Source organism: Macrobrachium nipponense, chromosome 9 (assembly GCF_015104395.2).
Source record: "Macrobrachium nipponense isolate FS-2020 chromosome 9, ASM1510439v2, whole genome shotgun sequence".
NCBI classification, from domain to species: Eukaryota; Metazoa; Arthropoda; class Malacostraca; order Decapoda; family Palaemonidae; genus Macrobrachium; species Macrobrachium nipponense.
In genome coordinates this window covers 13,138,011-13,158,937 of record NC_061110.1, presented here as the reverse complement: position 1 = coordinate 13,158,937, position 20,927 = coordinate 13,138,011, and the positions used below count along the sequence as shown (strand labels likewise).

The window sequence follows — 20,927 nt, the reverse complement described above, 5'->3', positions numbered from 1 at the left end:
GCGACTGACCTCTCTCGCCTGGATAGTTCCGCGCGCCTGGAATGTTCCGCACGCTAGAAAGGAGACTCGCTCCTGGAATGTTCCGCTTGCGTGGAAGGTCCTGTGCGCCCTGATAGTTCCGAGCGCCTACTAGACTCCTTTTAGAAGGAGCCTCTTGCCTGGAAACGTTCAATGGAAGGATCGTTCTGATTGCCACTCTACTATAAGGCTCCTTGCTCTAGCCGTCTGTTGCGCCCGGCTGGCGCTTCGTCTCTTTGAAGGCGCCTTGCGCCAAGAAAAATTTTCTGGAACGCGGCTCGCGTTTGGTTGTAGGAACGCGGCTCGCGTTTGGTTGTAGGAACGCGGCTTGCGCTAGTCTGTTGGAACGCCGCTCGCTGGCTCTCGCTCAGTGTTCTCTTAGTTTTCAGAGAACGCGCTAGATCGTCCGAACTCCAAACATGTACATTCTTCATCTTTTCAGATGTAAGATGAAGAAACGGAAGAAGAGACGCAATTTTTTAAGGATGCCTTTCCAATGGCTATCCTTGGCAGTCTGGGACGCTCTACAGAACCTGCCGAGGGGACACCTGACCGGTGGGGATTCTCTGAAACCTCCTTACGGCTTTTGACATTCCTTCTCCTCTGGGCTTGGGAGCTTGAAAGAGGTCTAGGCCTGAGAGCGAGCCAGAGCCGATCAGACGCACCCTCCACTGCAATGAGGAACACTAGTAATCACTTCTTACCTTTTAATAGCTCACATTTTGAGCCACAATCCTTGTCTTCAAATTGCAATTATGAATTTGAAGTTTCTGTGAAGTAAGAAGGTGATGAGGATGCAACACTACTAGTACTGTTAATACTCTAACTGCTCATTAGTACGAGTATCCAAAAAAAAACTTTTAAAAGAAACTTATCTAGTTACATGCTTTACTGACTCCCTAAAGTAGGAAGTCAGTTTATTTCCTCAATCAATTCTAACACTTATTACATGTATTAATGAATAAATATTAATATTTCCCTTTCTTGCAAATTCTTCGAAATTTTTTCGAAGCCAAATTCATTAAAAAGTTAATAAAAGCGTATGCCGAGCCAAAGACCCAGCCCTGCAAAAGACAGCCCAGAAGATCGATGGCGATGAAACACGAAAATCAAGTCAGGAGGTACCACAAACGTATGTTTACAATATGGCCGACAGAGAAAATCTGATAGAAAACAGGAATGGTTCCTATTCCTGCCACCCAGCGGCAGGCAGGTAGATCACCTGACCTACCTGTAGCGCGTGCCGCGAAATTCGAATTTCTGTCGGGAAGACGGAGTCAATAGCTATGTATATATCTGACAGGTAAGTTGAATGTATAAAACAGATTATATCACTAATGCTGAAGGTGAGAGTTGAAGTGAGCCAGTAGGCCTACCATAATTACATTTGATAAAAGTTTAATAAGTTAATGATAATTTACTTTCAAGTTAATAAAAAATCTATGTCTTCTGTCATTTATTTTGACATAGGTAATGAAAAGCAAAACAGCACTGATAATTGGTCTATGCATTCTTAGGTGATCTACTTGACAACAGACAGGTGAGGAGGCCTCAAGTGTCAATCAGTGCAACATTTGACTGCAGTCACCCTTGAACACATTGTTTTTCTTAGATTAAACAAAACCATTCAGAATTAATATATCTATTACAAAATTATTTTCATGTTATAGATACAATAAATTTTCAAATAATCTGAGGGATTATTTTTTCTTCCAAACTTAAGTATCCTATTCCTACTGCTGTTATTTCCACAACTCTTACTATCATTCATGTTTTATAAAGAAGGCCACCAATTACCACAATAGTTAAGACTATTTCCTCTTATTTTCTCCTCACCTTGTACTTTTTGGCAAAAATGACAATTTGTCCAAAATTGCATTTTTCCTAACTATACAAACCTGAGGTCCTTTTACAATAGGAAGGTACTAGCGGCAGCTGGATAGGTCGTAAGCTTTCGAACAAGGGGTTCGGTAGTTAACTGCTTGTCCGACAGGCGCGCGCGCGCGACTGGGAGGTAAACAAATCACTTTTGCTTTTGGCCCAAGCAAAAACTGCAGAGTGAGGGGTGGCATGAGGTGGGGCTATGTGTAAAAGGACCTCAGGTTTGTATAGTTAGGAAAAATGCAATTTTGGACAAATTGTCATTTGTTCCGACACGGCATACAAACCTTCGGTCCTTTTACAATAGGAAGACTCACTTCTTGGTGGGTGGAATCTGAGTCTTTTGTGAACAGACTGGTGTTCGCCCAACCTTGGAAGCCTCCCTGGTCGTAAGAGCGAGGGAGGGATCCAAGCCTCTGTCCGATTGATCGGGGTGTGCACCGCAGGATCAATGGTCAGACCTCTGGACCGAGTACTAAGAGAGAGGCAAGCGTATCTCTTCGTACCAGCAATGTAAGAACTTGTTCCTGTACAGGAGCAAAGATAAAGTCATGGTTTTGACTCTTGTAGGCATCCACTTCCCCCCCTTGTAGAAGGAAGTGGTGGATATTCTGCTCCTATCCCTAGTGAAAAGGGATAGGATGGGCTCTGTCATTTTGCTCACGGCATCTCGTCCTTATCCAGCAGGGTAATGACCGTATCCCTCTACCCACAGGTAGAGGGGGTAGAAAAAGATAGAAAGAGAAGCCAGTCACTTTCTCATTCACTATCTATTCATACAGTCACACCAGGACTCGATGCTGTTCAGCCTGCTAGGGTCCTGGGTTTAGCTAGACGACGTGTTGAGCAGCCACCACGGGTCCTAAGGAAACCGATCCAAGGACCTATGGGCAATATCCAAGAGGTATCAAGGAAGGTGCCGGTGGTCTGGTTGTACAGACCCCTGCCTTCCATAACTGCGCCACGGAGAAGTTCTTACGAAACGCCAACGGGGGAAGGGGCAATTACTTCTGACTTCGTGAGCTCTCGGACGGGACGTACGGATGTCGTCACTACCATCAGCCTCATACGCCCCTCCTGAAGACCTCACGCAGCCAGGACGAAAGTGTTCTTGATAACTTCTGCTTGGTGACCCCGTTGCTAACGAAGAGGCGTCGACACTCAGGCCCGAGGCTGTCGAGTTCTCTTCAGATAGCGCCGTAGCGTCCTCCCAGGACAAAGCAGCATCTCATCCACATCATTATCTGCATGAAGTTCCCGTACTCTCTTCGCCGATGCCAGGTCCAGCAAGAAGAGGGTCTTGTGAGTTCCCTGGGTTGGCAAGACCTTTGGAGGCTGCTCTTAAGCAAGGAGATCTCGAACGAGTTCGAGATGTCCAATCCCGTCAGTTTCAGGACGAGCGTCAAGGGCGGCTCTGTATCCTTGACTGTGGGAACTTAGGGGAGCTTCCTCGGCGAAGAAAAACGAGGAAAACCGCTACCTGCTGAAGAGTGGCTCTGAGAGGAGATAGGCCCACCCCGTCTACGACACCAAACACAGAAGACGGCCGACTTCCCCTGGTACACAGCTGCAGAGGACTGACGGACGTTTCCAGCCATCTCTGTTGCTGCGCTACGAAAAAAGCTTCTCGTTCGCAAGAGAGGTGGATAACAGCCAGCCGTGAAGACGTAGGGACTGGACTGCTCGGTGGTACCGCTCGACGTGTGGCTGGGCGAGAAGGTTGTGTCAATGGGGAATTTCTCTCGGTTCTCTTGCGAGAAGAGCCAGCAGGTCCGGATACCAAATGGCCTGTGGCCATTTGGGAGCCATCAGGATCATCCTGAGATTCGGGATGACCAGTGCTCGACTGATCACCTTGCGAATCAGGCTGAACGGGGGAAAGGCATAGGCGAAGAGGTTGTCCCACGGGTGTGAAGAGCGTCCTCTGCAGCTGCCCATGGATCCGGCACGGCCGAGAAGAACACCTGGAGCTTCTGTTGTGCCGGATGGTTGCGAACAGATCCTCGACTGGTCGCCCCCACAGGTCGAAGAGCCTTTCCGCCACGTCCTGGTGTAGAGACCATTCGTCCCTATCACCTGATCCCGACGGCTTGAGTGTGCTGCTACTACATTCCTTCCCTGGAATGTAGCGTGCCGACAGCTCTTATTGAGTGCGCCTCGGCCCACTCGTGCACCTGTCCGAGTCAACTGATACAACGGGAGAGACCACTAGGCCCCCCCGTTTGTTGACGTAAGCCACCACCGTGGTGTGACGTACATCAACACCACTGAGTGTCCCATCAAGCGGTCCTGGAACTCTGGAGAGCGAGGAACGCTGCCTTGAGTTTCAGTACATTGATGTGAAGGTGCTTGTCGTTCTCGTACCACACTCCTGAAGTCCGCAACTCTTCCAGGTGTGCGCCCCATAAGGGGTTCCTGTCGTCCAGTCCCCCGGCTAGGTCCTGCCTCACCTCCTGTGTCCGTGACAATGGAAAGCTTGGGGGATCCGTCGCCTGTGACCAACTCTCCTTCAGTCTCCCTGAAGAGACCGCAGGTGAAGACGCCCGTTAGGGACTGGCTTCCCGAGTGACGACAGGTGTCCGATCACGACTTGCCAATCGCTGAGCTACCTGTTCCTGCCGAGACAGGAACTGGTTGGCTGCCTCCCTGAATCTGCTGATCCGCGAGTCTGCGGGGAAGACTCGCCCTGCTACCGTGTCGATCTGCATACCAGGTACTTCATCCTCTGCTTGTGCTCGAGATCGGACTTTTCGAAGTTCAGAACGATCCCCAGATCGCGACAGAACTCGAGCAGTCGATCCCTGTCCTGTAGCAACTGCGAGCGGTAGCTCGCCAGGACTAACCAATCGTCGAGATACCCCATCAGACGTTACCCGTTGCGAATGGGCCCAAGCAGACACCAGAGTGAAAACACTCGCGTGAAACACCTGTGGGGCGGTTGACGAGACCGAGGCAACGTGGCCTGAGCTGGTACACCAAGTGCCCGTCGAGGATGAAAGCGGAGGTACTTTTCTGGGAGGACTGATGAATGGGTATTTTGTAGATACGCATCCTTCAAAGTCCACTGAAAGCATGTAATCGTTCCCTCCTGATAGAAGGGGTCGAGCACTGCGCGTGCCGTCCTCCATCGTGAACCGGGTCTGGCGAAACCAACCGTTCAGGGGAGAGAGATCTATCACCGGGCGCCAGCCTCTCGTAGACCTTTCCACCAGGAAGAGTCGGCTGTAAAAAGAACGGTGACTGATCCGTACCGATTCTACAGCTCTCTTGCTAACAGCATGGTCTTGATCTCCTGTCTCAATGTACGTCTTCGATGCCCCTCCGGAATGTACGCCTGCTGTTGGAAACCGGGTTGGAGGTGAGGGGTGACCGAGATTCGAAGGTTATAGATCTCATCCTCCCGAAAGGACATCTACAATCCAGGTCTCGGCGCCGTGGGGGGGGGCGCTGCCAAGTTTGCAATGGCTGGCCAGGCACCCCCCCACACTTCGGCCAGCAGGTGAGGGGGAACGCGTCCTTCCACACTGTGAACGTCGTCCTGGGTGGGGCTAATCGACACCTGACAGGAGAGAGCGATACCGCTCCGACTCATTCCAGTCCTCGTCGAGGTCGAAAACCTCAGGAGGACCGAAGGGGTAATGTTTAAAATACGGTGTCCGAAGACACGTAGCAACGCCTCTGTCGCAGTAGAGGAGGTGAAGTAGCTTGTTCGACCGTCCAGAACTGAGAGAGCCTTCTTGTCCGGAGACGAGAGACTACCTGGTTCAACCCAGTCGGCAAGCTCCGATCGCGGCAGACCCACCGTCGATTTGGGTTCCCTCTCGGGCCCCAAAACGACTCGAGCTGAGACGTGGCTCTGCTGGTGGGAGCGGCGATCCTTCCCCGAGATCATTGTGCTGACGAATCAGCGCCGTAACCTCGACAAAGTCCCTCTGGATCTCGGAAGTCACAGCATCTTGCAGAGTGGGACCGATTAAGTTTAAGCCCTTCGAACAAGAGCATATTCCGAGAACCTTCCTCCTAAGAAGGGGGAACAGCGACAGCCCTCTCGGTCTTCCTCATCCACTTGCGCATACGTCTGGCGGTCCCAGAACCGTGCCTGGCACGTAGGGCGTTGTGGTGGGATCATGAGGGGCGCACCCCTCACGATCACTCCTCAATACCTCGCCCCTCCCGGTGTAACCGAGGAGGTTGAAGGTACGGGAGAGGCAGGACCTGACGCTCTCATTGCTCGCTGGCAGCACCAGCAGGCTTTGAGGGCTGCAGGCGATCGTCAACCCGCGGTGGCGATCGAGCTGCAGGCCTGGTCGAACCGTCTCCTGTGGAGAACGGCTGGACTGAGCACAGCAGGCCCCGCCCCGATCTCGAGTATCAGAAGAGCTGGTGCTGGTTGCCGTACCCGGTCGCTTTCCTGTGAGAGCGACGGTCAGGCGACCTGCAGGCTCCACTGTCACAGTGAGGACCGGTGCTTGTCCTCACGGCACGTCACGTCGGGCTGGTTCCAGCCGTGGCTGGCACCGGCAAACGGGAGGACCTCTCTCCCAGCCTCAGCCCGTGGTCGGTCGTGGACCGTCACGTCACCCGGGTTAGCCAGCTGTTCGCCGCCGATCCGAGAGTGAGAGCTGGTTCTGGTGAGAGTCGCAATAAGCGGCTGTCACCAGTCTTCCGCCCCGTGCCGGTGAACCTGACGCTGAGCGGACTCAGAGGTCTGGTTCCTGGCTGCACGGTCGCTGTAGGTGCGACCGTTACACCTCGGTACCTCCCTTGCGAACGAGATGGCCGAGACGGACCCTGATGCAGTGGCAGAACCACTGACCACCAGGCGAGGAAAGTACCGGTGTTCCAGTTAGCCGGTACCCCTCTGGTCCCCACCGTAGTCGTCTTCCTTGCGGAAGAAGAGAGAAGGGCGGGCCCGCTCCCGAAGGAGCAGGAGGACCAGCGGAAGGAAACCCTCCCGTCCCACCGAGGTGAGGAGCGGGTCCGAGAAGCTCACGAGGGAGGACTTCTTAGGAGGGAGGAGGCAACCTTCTTCTTCCTCGGCTGTGAAGCCTTAGAAGTCGAAGGGGAAGAGTCGGCAGCCGACGACGATGAAGAAGATGAAGACGACGACGACGACACCTTCCTCCTCTTCTTCGTCAGCTTACCTCAGGACAGACGTAATCTGCTATCCCAGGGCGGAGCCGGGCTGCTGTAGCCGAATAGCCACAGGGCCCGGACGCACCTGTACAGACAGACCAAAGTCTGGGGTAGTACCACCACGAACAGGGACGACATCAGCAGGTATGGGGCATCTCAGGAACGCAGGCACAGCTAGCACAGCATCGGTAGGGACAGCCAGCGCAGCAACGGCAGGGACAGCCAGCGCAGCAACGACAGGGACAGCCAGCGCAGCAACTGCATGGACAGTCAGCCCAGAATCGGCAGGTACGGCAGGCAGCACCGGAAACAGGAAGTGGAGCAGCAGCCAGCAACATCCTGGTACTGGCGGCAGGTCCAGGGGCGAGCTCTAGGGCAGCGGAAGTGTGGTCGCTGCAGCGCGGCAACCACGAGCGGCGGCGGCACGCCCCCCTCTCGGTACGGCGAACGGCACTTCACAGCGGCTGTAGGCAAGACTGTTACCACGTGAGGCGAGTACACCAGGTGAGGAGGGACGTCGTCACCTGGTTGCGTGGTCACCACTCCATGGGTGACCGCAGTAGGCCCAGACATAGAACCGCAGCCCCTGGACACTAGCACGCCCTGCAATGGAAGGACGCCCATACCTCACCAAGGTCCACCCTCGTGGCAGTAGCACCTGCGGAAATAACAGTAGTAGCGATTAGTGGGGGGGAAGTCCCCTCGCGCGGGGGGGTGAGCCCTCTCCGAACGAGTGGAAGACCCCTAATACAATTGTACATCGGGCACCGAGCGCCCTCCCCCGCGCGCGACGGATCGGGCGAGGAGTAAGAACGCCGATAACCTAACCACCCCCCCCCCAAGGGGAAGGGCCATCTGTGGGAGCTGAGCGGGGGGGGGGGGGTTCTCGTTCCCCACCCCCGCACAGTACCCATGTACCCAACAACAATATAAGAGCCCGAGAGCAATCGTGCCATCGGCCCGAAATGCAAGGGCATAAGGATCAATTCCCCTGACTGACGGAACTTGAACCAAATAAATATTGATGCAATCAATAATAAGGAATAAAATGAAAATGCATCTGCATACGATTCACTTCACAATGAATAGGGCTCGGATCGAGCGCATTTGCGCCCTAGGTACCGAGCGCAAGGGTGAAAGGATCAATTCCTTACCTTTATGGATCAAGGTTTCTGGAAACCTTGATCCATAAAGAATTGATGCAATCAAAAAATATATGAAAATGAAAGACTACTGCGCTTGCGATTTTCACTTCATACAAATAAAAAGGGGAAGGATCAATTCCCGGGAATAGCGGAAACATTGATCCAGTAAACATGCAATCTCAATAAAAAAATGAAAATGAAAAACAAAGAACTGCACTTGCGATTTCACTTCATTCAAATAAAAAGGGGGGAAAGGGGAAGGATCAATTTCCGGGTAAGCTCGGAAACTGATCCAAAATGAGTATTGCTACAATCAAAATAATATATGAAAACTGAAAAAGAATACTGTACTTGCGATTCCACTTCCATACTAAATAAAGTTTCAGTGCCGAGCGCATTCGTTCGGCAACGGGCATACAGGTCAAAAAAAAAATATAAATGAAAAGAGAGCACTTACTTACGATTTTCATCTACACATTTCCAACCCAATCTACGCTCGGAGCGAGTGCTCCCGCCCTCGGCACCGAGCATACACAATACGAGGACATTCTGGGAAAATGAATTCCCGCACTTACGCCCTTCAGTCCCGGCACTCGGGTAATCGGAGGAGGGCGTGGTGACACCAAGATCCTTTAATTCACAATTGAATTCAATGAAATGATTGTACTTACAATTCAATTTCACTAGATAATTAGAAAAAGAAAAACACAATCATGCGAAAGCAAACGACGATGAAGCGGGCAGAGAGCGATAATACACGTCCACACGCCAGCAGGCCGAAAGCAAAAGTGATTTGTTTACCTCCCAGTCGCGCGCGCGCGCCTGTCGGACAAGCAGTTAACTACCGAACCCCTTGTTCGAAAGCTTACGACCTATCCAGCTGCCGCTAGTACCTTCCTATTGTAAAAGGACCGAAGGTTTGTATGCCGTGTCGGAACAAATTAATCATCAAACTGAATGGCCTACTGTTTTTAAGGGTAAGATAATCTTCATTTACACTTTGTTTCTTAGTACTGCGCAAGCTTTTTTACCCTGTTCCCTTATTATTCCAAGTATTATACTGTACTCATGAAACATTACCATCTAGTTTTTCTACTTGCATGAGAATACTCATTCACTACCCTAAAATACCCCTAATTATTTCTATGATAATAATCTTACTTGTTTTCTGTCCTTCCCCTACCGTTAGTGAGTTTAGTGTGCATTTTTCTCAAAAGAAGTAACTGTTTCTTGTTTACTTTTGAGAACAGAGCTTTAGAAGTCCAATGCCCTGATAGCTTGCTAAAATTCATTTTTATATTTCAGTAGATGACAATAACAAGAAATATTCATCTTCAGATTCTAAAGAAAGTTCAGAAATTGAATCATGAGTTAATTTGGGAATGCACGACTGATAATTTACAAAAAGAAAGCTAAGGACTGCATATTATTCTATAGAGAATGAAAATAAAGAAAAGGCTGCTGATTTTTCACACCTATTTTCACAAAAACCTGAAAGGGGAAAGGATTTAAAAGTTATTTGAAGGGTAAAAAAAATAGGAATCTGTACTATTTAGTACTAGTTCTAAACTATTCAGTAACTGACGCACTAGTCCCTTCACATAATATAATAGCACCTCAGCACTGAGAAAAAGTACAATCCAGGTAAAATGTTGAGAACGAATGATTTTCAAAAATACTTACTTGTGCATATTGAGCTAAGATGGCACTCTTGAGCTTTTCCTGTTCTTTTGATATTGTTTTTGTTTGGGTAACACACTGAGCCTGCGCTTCCATAATTTTTGCAATTTTTGCATCGAGTTCAACCTGCAAAAAACTCAATTCTTATACCAACAAGATGAATACCTAGACGCCAACACACATTCAATAGAAAATATTCGCAAGAAGCCAGCTCTTCACAACCTATAAATAGAGCTAGTTATTAATACACCATTCATTATGGGAAGGATGAAAAAATTAAGATGATTGCTAATACATAGAAGCACAAATATGAGAAATTAAATTTGAATGAAGGGAACTTTTCCTAGATGACAAGGCAAAATCTGGGGATTTGCATATCTGTTTCCAACACTTCAGAAATGTTAACAATGTCAATGGTTTTTACCTACCGATGGGTCAAGATCCAACATGCAAGAACAGTTGCTTTTGGCTATTCTGTCTTGAAGAAAACAGAATACATGTCTGGGTACAAAGGAGGGCTCTATTTTCTGATGGGTTTGTGATAAAAATGATATTGTTATGATACAATAAAGTTTGTTCATACTTACCTGGCAGATATATATATAGCTGTATTTTCTGAAGTCCGACAGAATTTTAAAAACTTCCGCACCGCAGTGGTCGGCCAGGTGGTTAGTACCCATTCCGCGCTGGGAGGCGGGTATCAGGAACCATTCCCATTTTCTATTCATAATTTTTATTTCCACTGTCCCCTGAGGGGAGGTGGGTGGGTACTTGATTATATATATCTGCCAGGTAAGTATGAACAAACTTTATTGTATCATAACAATATCATTTTGTTCATGAAACTTACCTGTCAGATATATATATAGCTGAATCCCACCTTTGGAGGTGGGAAGGGACAGAATAGAAGGATTTTGGGAAACAAATGCATGCAGATGATTTACATCTTGGTTCCACCTGTTAGCATAGCTGGCTTCGTGGTTACTGCCACGTAAGTCTGCTTGTGCTACTAGAGTTGCCAGCGAGGTAGAGACCTATATAGCTGGTGCACTCCAGATGATCTGTCAACAGGGGCGAGACCACGACGTGACTAGACCATATTGACCATACCATGAGGGCTAAGAAGTAAAATAAATATATATATATATATATATATATCACCACCATGACCAACCTAGCCAAAGTTAAGGGTGTTGTTTTAACTAAGGCTTAAGAGTTAAGAAGTCGCCGTTGTCGGCGACTCAACAACTAAATTAAGAGCTCTTCCTAACCATTTTCTACAGGATAGGATGAGTGGTACTTCTTGCCCCCAAGATTGTGTCTGCAGACACGTATGCCCTAGCGAGCAGCAGATCTCATATGCCATCTTCACATCTCGCAGGGAGTGTGAAGTGAACACAGAGTTGCTTCGCTAAAACATGGTACTCAGGATGATCCTGAGTGCCATGCTCTGTTGAAATGCTTCCGAGGCCGCGCCCTCACCTCGTGAGCATTCAGATAAAAAGATTTCAAATTTTTGTGCAAAACACCAATGAAGGAGCATTTTGAAAGAAACTCCTTAACACTAAGCCAGGCTGTTCTTCGATATGGGCAAGTCTGGTCTTTTTCGGAACACTGCAGATTGCCCGAATGACTTCGACTTTCTTGAGTTTTATGTAGATAAAACTTGAGAGACCCGACAGGGCACAGGACTCTCTCTGGCTCCTGCCCACTAACTTGTGCCATCCTTGCTTCCAAGCTCCTGGCCAAGGACAAAACGGGTTACCATTCTTAGGCCACAACGGAAGGGTTAGAGAGCACACCGCCTTGTGTTCTCTAAAGCCAAAACTTGTGACGATGGCTTAAAATCTCACTAACCCTCTTTGTCGTATCTAGGGTGGTTAGAAGAAGGCCTTCCTGATCACATGCAAGAAGTTAACAGGTAGGAGAGGTTCGAATGCTTTGACATCAAGAACTTCAGACTACGTCTAAGTTCCATATTGAAAGCTTCGATCTGGACATGCACAGTCAGTCCGTCTGTACTAAAGTCAGGTGACCGACCAGTTGACCAGTCAGACGAATCAAGGACAGCAGGGCTGTACCCTGAAGACCATAAGGCACTATTCTTCGCTGAAGGATGAGTGTCTGGACTGCCTGGGCGATTCAATCTAAGCAAACCTTGGGGGTGTATCAACGCAACCCAACGTCGTCAGCGAATCAACTCTGACTCGAGCTTCTGGTGCCAGGAGAAACGCGAGGAGCAAAAAGACGATTCAGTCCCGAAGGAAGAATGCCTGACAGTCCAACCTGGTCTCATGTTACACGATCATCGGGGGTGTATAAACGCAACCGACTTCGTCAACAAGAAACTCAGGGCTACTATATGTCGCCTGATCTCGCAACGAGTGTCTGACTCCGAGAAAACAGGTGAGACAAAAAGTAGATGATGAGCGAGGTTCGAGATTCCACAGAACTCAAAGATCGTGAAGGGCTTTGTTGTTTGACAGACGCAAATCTCTGAGCCCAAAGGCCGTCAACACATATTTGCGTATTCTTTAATAGTTGTGACTGCCAGCTTATCCCCATTCTTCAGACGGAAATGGAAGACGGTAATCTTATTCCTGTCAACTCTCGACAGCCTGAACGTAGTCAGACTCAGAGCGGAGATGTATATAGGTGTTATAGGTACCTTTCGAGTTAGAGTAGACCGACTCTCTCGGAAAAGGTCCTTGGAAAGTGAACTAGGAAGTATGTGACCTCTGTGAATCCAGGATCCTGAAGGCCAACATGGGGCGATCAGCGTCATTGTCGCTCCCTGTGACGTCATAAATCCTATTACATTTCCTAAGAGATTGAAAAAAGGGGAAAAGAGACTAAATATCCATCCCCGTTCAATATCATAGGATGGCGTTTAATGGTACCGATCCCGGATCGAGAATAAGGGAGCAGAAAAGAAGAAGCCTCTTCGTCTCAACATACGAAGAGAAGAATGAAAGGGCGTCCCATAAAGTCTCCACAACTCTCAACTTACTTCTAAAGAAAGAATTCCACTCGGAAGTCAATAGTTGCTGCCGTCGATCTAGACGATTCGTACGGACTTTTGCAATCCTGTAACGAACCTCTAGAGGATCGTTACATTCTACGCCTGTTGTTATAATAGGCTTTCTCGTAAACTCGAACAGGGACCGAGAAGATACTTCTTAAGATATAGAGAGCTGTGGAATATCAGAGTTGATCTGGACCACTGGTTCCCAAAACTCGTTACGAGGAGGACTGGAGGGACTACCGAATCGCTTTTACTTCTTTAGATTAAGATCCAAGACATCTGAAACCCTATCCAGATGTCCGGCACCTTCTTTCTATCACCTCAGGTGATAAACAAAGCACTGGAGATGTTCAGAATCATTCCTAGATCTTGAATAATATTTCAGTTCCCGGTAGGAGAAAACTGTGGTCTGAATTGCAGTCTATTCTTTTTGGGGAAACAAACTTCTTCAGGAAGGAAATGGTCCCAGCGCAAGCTCATCCATTCCCTCCCCGAGTATGCTTACTTCCCTAATAAGGCTGCGCTTTGCCTAAGCAGGAGAGCATATAAAAGTGCAATGTTGCGGTAGACTCGTAGTTCTATACCGTGCGGTAACGAGCACCGAAAGGATTAAGAGATAACTCTGTTGAACATAGTAAGGCAAAACGAATGCAACGTTTATTCATTCACGTAAGAAATCCCCTCAATCTTAGGCTAAAGTCCGTGATTGTAGGGCAGAGATACAGTTAGTCAGTCAATCCCGCAGGAGAGACGTAACCGCCAGCACAGAGATACGGTTAGTCAGTCAATCCCGCAGGAGAGAGAGACGTAACCTACCGCGCATGACAGCGCCCGATCTGTTACTGGCAGCTGGCTCGGTTGGACTGGAACTCTGGAAGACAGACACAGCGTGACAGCAGCAGCCAGCAGCTTACGAACGTCGTCTCTTAACTTTATGTCTGGGTTGCCAGCTACCCTATTCTACGAAGAAATAGGTCCGTTATTTTTTGAGCAGAAAGACTCTCAAGCTGGTATATTTAAGCGAAACAGAAAACGCTAAATATATAGATGCGTTTGTGTCGTCAGAACACTACCATACAACGGTAAAAGATAAATCGGAAACTCCTGGAAGGCTGCAGGGAGTAACGATTAAATGTCCACTTAAATAGACAATAGACCTCTCGGTTGCCATCCGAAGAGGTAACTACAGCAAGCGTATATGACTTGAACCAACCAGAAGTAAAATAACGCAAGGCAAAATATGAAATTATATCACAATAAAGTTTGGTCATACTTACCTGGCAGACATATATATAGCTGAATTCGGAAATACAGCTACATACATATCTGACAGGCAAGTTTCATGAACAAAACTTAAGAGAATCGAAGCAGTCAGCTCAAGCTTCTTATGTTACTGGACATAAGCGTTCATTGACGTAGTCTACAAGTCTATTTCTTGTACGAGTCTGCGAATGACGAATGAGAGCTCTTCCGAATCTTGTCAATAAGAGCTTATTCGCTTACGCAATATCAAGTTAATGAGATGTTTGTCAATGAGAACTAACCCATTTACGGGACAAAGAGATATTTTGTCAATGAGGGGGATACCCACTTACTTGACAAAACGAAAGTATATTGTCAATGGGGGAAAGTCACTGAATTGACAAAACGTAATCCAGGGAGTCAAGCATTAATTTTTTTTTTCGATTCCCGTCTCAAACGAGGAAGGGGCAAGATCCTGTTAAGAGACTGGGCTTACGGCAGGTAGAACGACGATGTTCAATTCGGCAGCGTAGTCCCGACTAGAAACTAACAAAATCTATCATCTGAAAAACCCTTCAGATGGGCTAAAAAGCTTGCAAAATTATCCTGGGAAGAGGAAGAAACTCTCCAACCAGCTTCCTCTCCCGTATCACAACTAATGCCTGCCAAAGCTTCAAATTTATTGGCAGTATGGCAAAGGAAGTCCTGTCTTGCGCTTTCCTGAAGAGCGTCCTTTTGATGAGTGCCTTTGCAAGAATCCCACTGCCTTGAACGTTGCCGAGAGTCCTGGCGTGCAGGACATCGAGCCTTACATACCCGTAACTGCCTTATCGCAAAGTCTTGACTGCGGTAGTGGCAACTTAAATTTATTGGCAAAATGGCAAAGGTTGCGGTAGAGCAAACGAGATCTTCCCTTGAGCTTTCCTTAACTCCACCACCCCTATGCGAAAAGCAATATTAATTGACAGAGACCTCTTGAATTCACGAAACCCGATGTCTTGCTGGGTTTCGAAGAAGAAGTTGTCTGTTCACTTTAAACTTCCTCCGAAGCACTGCCTACTTCACATTCTTTGCATGGTGAGGTAGAAGGTATCACCGGAGGTAGAGATAAACATTCTTTAGGCCCATATCTGAAACAAGAGCTTGAAGAGTTCAACAGAAACGTTCAGCCAGGCGACACACCTGGCGTGCGCTGGTGCACGCTCGGCGTCCACTTGGGAGCGCGCTCGGCGTCCACTGGCGCTCACTTGGCGTCCACTGGCGCGCACTTGGCGTCCACTGGCGCGCACTTTGGCGTCCACTGGCGCGCACTTGGCGTGCACCGCGCGCGCCTGGAGTCCATCCGAGCGTCCCCCCCGGGCGTCCGCTCTCAAAGCTTCCTGGCTACTATGACTTCTCTTACGTATTTCTCGTGGAAAGACGGACACGAGTTCAGGGCGACGTTCGCCTTCTTTACTTCTCACTGAAACGCATAACGAGAGAGAGAGAGAGGACGTGAAGCGTCCTCTTCTATAAAGCTTCTATTTAGAGGGCGCGAGTCCTTCCGAAAGCTCCAACCCCCTGCATGGGAGGACGCTTCGGAGGACGAGAAGCAATCTTTCAGGATTCGTGCACGCGCACGGCACTTTGGCATCTGGGGATTTTCATCAGAAACTGCCGAAAGGCACTCCAAGATCGGTGGGGGTTCCTTGTAACCCTCCTTAGGCTTTCGACATGCTCCCTCCCCGTGGTCCTGGGAGTCAAGCAGAGGTCCCGCCTAGAGGCGAAACGAGGCCGATCTGACGCACCCTCCACTACACAAGGGGTATCACTGCACTTCTGCACTTCACTTTTACTCTCTAAAGCAAGCACTTTCGATTCTAAGATACGAATCGAAAGAGTATCAGAGAAAGGGCAATTCCTCTACAGACACTGCTTAGGGCCCGAAGGCAACACTGCAGGGTTGGAGGGAGTAACAATTACAGAAGTAGCACTTCCCAGCAATGAAGGTAGGAAGCGAGCACCTCTCGTAGACATATTCATAGCCCGTAGGCCATACTTACAGGGAGGGTTAGGCAAAATAAAGACTACAGGAAGGTTAGCAGGTTCACTACCTGACTTTTGTTACTGATTAATGCGTACATACGAATCATACGTCTTCCTTACGGAATTAGACATGTTTACTGATTAATTGCGTACATACAAATCATACGTCTTCCTTACGGAATAGACAAAGTCTCACACTCCTTACATGACAAATCTCAACAAAGAAGCAAGACCCATACCCCTCGTACATACCAAGTGCGGATCTACCGAAGCTTTCGGTAGCCACACCCTATCTTTGCAGACAACCCCGTCTGAAACTAGCCTAACTAGATTCAGATATTTTATGCAAAAATGAATCAAATTCAAATCAATTTAAGATAGCGTATGCCTAGCCACAAATCCAAGTAAATAAATCAAAAGACAATTAGGATACTTAGGGCAATGAAGTTTCCAAAATCCTAAGACGGAGGTACTGAAAACAGGTGTTTTCAGCACCAGCGACAGAAAAATTAAGAATAGAAAATGGGAATGGTTCCTGATACCCGCCTCCCAGCGGCGGGAATGGGTACTAACCACCTGGCCGACCACTGCGTGTGTCGGAAGTTTTTAAAATTCTGTCGGACTTCAGAAAATACAGCTATATATATATCTGACAGGTAAGTTTCATGAACAAACAATATTTTTTTACTCAGACCCATGAACAATGATGGTAGTAAGTTCCTACCAATAGATTGCAGTTGGGATATGTGTACATAGTTGCTATTCTATTAGGTAAATAAAAGTGAGTCTGGGGGCATTTAAGACTGCAAATGTAATTATACTATTAGATAAGCATTTCAAATGAAAATATTAGTCCCACACTTTAAAAACTCATAGCTATTCACAGAGTAAAATAGTAGCCACTTACCTTGCTCTTATCATTGTTTTCTGAAACCTTTCCTTCTTCAATTAAGGTCCATTTTTTTAGTATGTCTTGACAAAGCTCATCAATTCCACTTTCCTGAAAATAGACAGAAGGTATACTACAGCATTTCAAGCTTTCTAAAGGGATAGCAAATGACAAACCTTGTCTTTTAAAAGGATACATCATCAAAGGCCTGGTAGGTAATGGAGTCCTTAGGGTACAGCCCAACCACATGACTGTCAGCCCTCACTTTTACTCTGGCCTTACTAGTCGTGACATCTCTGTTGTTGCTGTGGTCAGGTACTGTACTAGAATTTGGTTGTGAAGCTTCGTTGTTATATAACTTTTGTTTTTTGTTTGGTTGTGATTACTCTGTATTTCATGGGTAACAGAACAAAAATGATCGTGCTTTCTTTTGCTTTTTTAGGAAACATAACCTTCCAAAAGTAAGGATATTCAAAATGTTCAACATCGCCTTGTTCTCTTGTAGATTTTTCAAATGAGAATTTATACCTTCCTCCTTCAAGATAGGCTAGACTTCAGGTTTGTATGCTGGAGAAAAACTATCTGTAACAGCAAATACTCTTATATAATTGTTTATTTTGTGGTAGGGCACTTGTGAGACTATACAGGGTTCCTCGATACGACGTTGATCCGTTCTTAAGATGCGTCGTAACATGATTTTCAGCGTAAGTCGGAACATTGAAAAATACCACATGATTTAATGTAAATAACCTATCAATAACAACGAGAGAACAATTCCTTACCTTTATTAATTTGATTGGCTTGCACACTGGAGAGGAAGCTGCGGTGTCTGGAGAGACTGGGGGAGGTTAGTGAAGAGAAAAAGAAACCTCCAGAAGTTGCTGGAGATGCTTGAGGCAGTGATTCTTGAGGTGAGGCAGAACATACAATCTTTTCGCCTTCTCCTGAATCACCATAAGGCTGACTGGGATACGCCGTTGATTTTGGTCTTCCAACCAAAGCACCAATAACCTTTCCATTTCATTATTAGACCACTACACTGCTTAGTTATCACTGTCGCTTTCATAGGAGCAGATCTTTCACATGTTCAACGATGCGGCTCTTTATCTTTGATAATGGTAGCAACGGTCGAACGGCTAAGGCCAAGCGAGCGGCCAATGTTTGTTGGCGTTTCTCCCTTCTCAGATTGCTTTATAATGTCCACTTTAATTTCCATGGTGATGGCCTTTCTTTTCTTCGATGCACTACCATCAGAAGAGTCCGCCTTGCGCTTGGGAGCCATAACAAAGAGCAAAAAGTTACAAAAACGATACAACACGAGAGAGAGAGAGGAGTGTAACAACCAAAATGGCGTATGGGCGAGAATGAGCGTAGCGAAGCGATGCCGTCCTCTCCCCCACAAAGGCGTATTCTTCCGCCGTGCGCCCGGAACTAGTTCGCCGTTTTGTTTACGTTGCTTACGACGCTAAAACCAAACCGCGTAAGACGGAACGACGCAAAATATTATTTTTATATTTTTATGGGGCGCGTTCGTAACCACGAAACATCGTAAGTCGAGACCAGCGTAACCCGAGGACTTACTGTACTACCCACCATAAGAAGCAACTCTCCTACAAAAAAGGCGATGGTTGGTATTCCCTAAAGGTCGCCACTAACGATCAGTTCTGAATGTTAGTGGGTTCAGTTATGCCTGCCTAACTGAACGTTATTGGTGACCTTTAAGAACAACTATCAAATCTTACAGCATGTATATAATTTGTATTTTTCCTAGGTATACAAACCAGTCTTTAATCATAATCCTAACTCAACTGCACAAAATACTTCCTGATACCAAATACTAAAGAAAAAAGCACTGGCTTAGAGAAGTTAACCATTGTGTTACCAAGCTTCAACAACCATTTCCAACTCTGAAACAGAAATATGTACTCCCATATAACATGTTCTGTTGGTATACCAGAGCAATACAGTACATACACAAATTACCATCTCTACCTTACATATAAAATAAAATTCTAAATACTGAAGCATTTGTTTTATAAATTGCTTGAGAAATACAAAATATCAGAGAACATATAAATTACATGAATTTTGGTTTAACTGGTAAAACACTTTATATAAAAGACATGGCTGATCTCAGCCTTGTTAAAACTAATAAATCTTCAATGTTACAGGACCATGAGTAGACATCACATGATATCTAAACCTCATATTGCGATGATGCTTCATGCTTACTATCCACAGACTACCCCCTTTCTTTTTTACTCAAAATAGGCTTAAAAAACACAAAACATGAAATGTCAATGTTTAGAACTGATATTTTGTATTTTAGAGAAAATTATCTACATACATAAAGGGTAAGCAATCTATAGTATTTCTTAGTTAGTACACACAACACCTGAGTTTTGAGTGTTTAAACAGATCCATAAGGCACTTACTTTGCTTAGGTATCAATATTAGTGATAAGAGAACCAATTGAGATGGAGGGGTCATATGTTCTGGTTTAGGCTGCCCTTAAACTGCAGTGGTCATTTCCGTGGGAATACAGCCTAACCAGATATACCTTTGATTAGGTTAATCTAACCTTGAGTGCTGTGACCTTATCTGGCACTGGGGTTTTGCTTCCCCCCATTATGACCCCTGGATGGGCCACAACTCTTGACTGATGCTCATGGCAGCGAATTAAAGTACTTTTTTGGGAAGGCGGCCACGTTCTGGGAGAGGTGGCCGCTATGTCACCGCTCAATCATTTACCCTAATAATCTAAAAGGTTGAAAGGTTGTCTATAATTGTAATGATGGTCTGAAAATGACTTATCTTAACCTTTCTGAAAATTAACTCCTATTGGAGCTTAAACCTGCCCTTAAGTTAGGATAGCTATTAGTATAGCATATCAGTTAGCTAGCAATTATGAGACTGCAAATGTGACATACCTAGCATTTGTGTGCCTCTGCAGATTAATGTGCCTAATAGGCTAGTTGAAAATAGAGTTGAATATAGGCTAGCTAGAATTGAGGCAAAAGGCCAAGCACTGGGACCTATGAGGTCATTCAGCGCTGAAATGGAAATTGACAGTAAAGGGTTTGAAAGGTGTAACAGGAGGAAAACCTCGCAGTTGCACTATGAATCAAGTGTTAGCATAAACAACTGAATGGACTAGCTGCGGCCACCTTAACCGTGTTCGGACCCACCTTCAGAAAAAGTACTTTAACACGTCCTATCACCGGAAATGGGAACCAGTCACGAGTCTCATGTCTCAAGGTGTTGCTCCCACGACCTCTGACTCGTGAATGATGCCCATCTACGGTGTCAGGATGTGTTAAAGTACTTTTTCTGAAGGTGGGTCCAAACATGGCTAGGGTGGCCACAGCTAGTCCACTCAGTTGTTTACCCTAGGAGAGGGTGGAAAGGAAGACGGAAGAAAGACAATATGAAATAAGGTACAGTAAAAGGAACGAAAGTGGTTGCAGCTAGGGGACGAAGGGACGCTGCAAAGAACCTTAAGTATAAATGCCTACAGCGCACCGCATGAGGTCCACTGACGGCAATACCCCACTAAGGAGAATATGCCTAATAACGTTTGCAATTTTGCTCTCGATTTATGGTAATTGTTTGAACTACGATGCCCAAATTAAGGTAAATCCAAAAGCATTTAAAAAAATTCATGGCTCACCGTAGCCATGGCATCTCTGACCGTATAAACCTAAACTAAGGTTTCGCAAAAGGGTTTACAATAAACATTCAGACAAAACGAAAGCGACTCGCCCATCCTGAACCACACCTGCGGTACACAAATCAGAGATAATGGAATGACAATACATATTTAAGACAATAATACCAGGAATTACGTTCCGGACACAAATACCGGGTGGCGAAGACCCCACGGGGG

At 46.7% G+C, this 20,927-nt stretch overlaps 1 protein-coding gene across 1 annotated transcript in view; it reads right to left on the bottom strand.

Annotated features, from left to right (window-relative positions):
- LOC135217929 (coiled-coil domain-containing protein 43-like) overlaps positions 1 to 20,927 on the bottom strand; it is a 45,562-nt gene that overhangs the window by 24,408 nt on the left and 227 nt on the right. Inside the window, exons 2-3 of the mRNA XM_064254019.1 lie at positions 17,060 to 17,152; positions 9,864 to 9,986 (exon numbers count right to left, since the gene is read on the bottom strand). Of these exons, the coding sequence (XP_064110089.1) occupies positions 9,864 to 9,986; positions 17,060 to 17,152 (216 nt within the window). The remainder of the gene's footprint in view (positions 1 to 9,863; positions 9,987 to 17,059; positions 17,153 to 20,927) is intronic.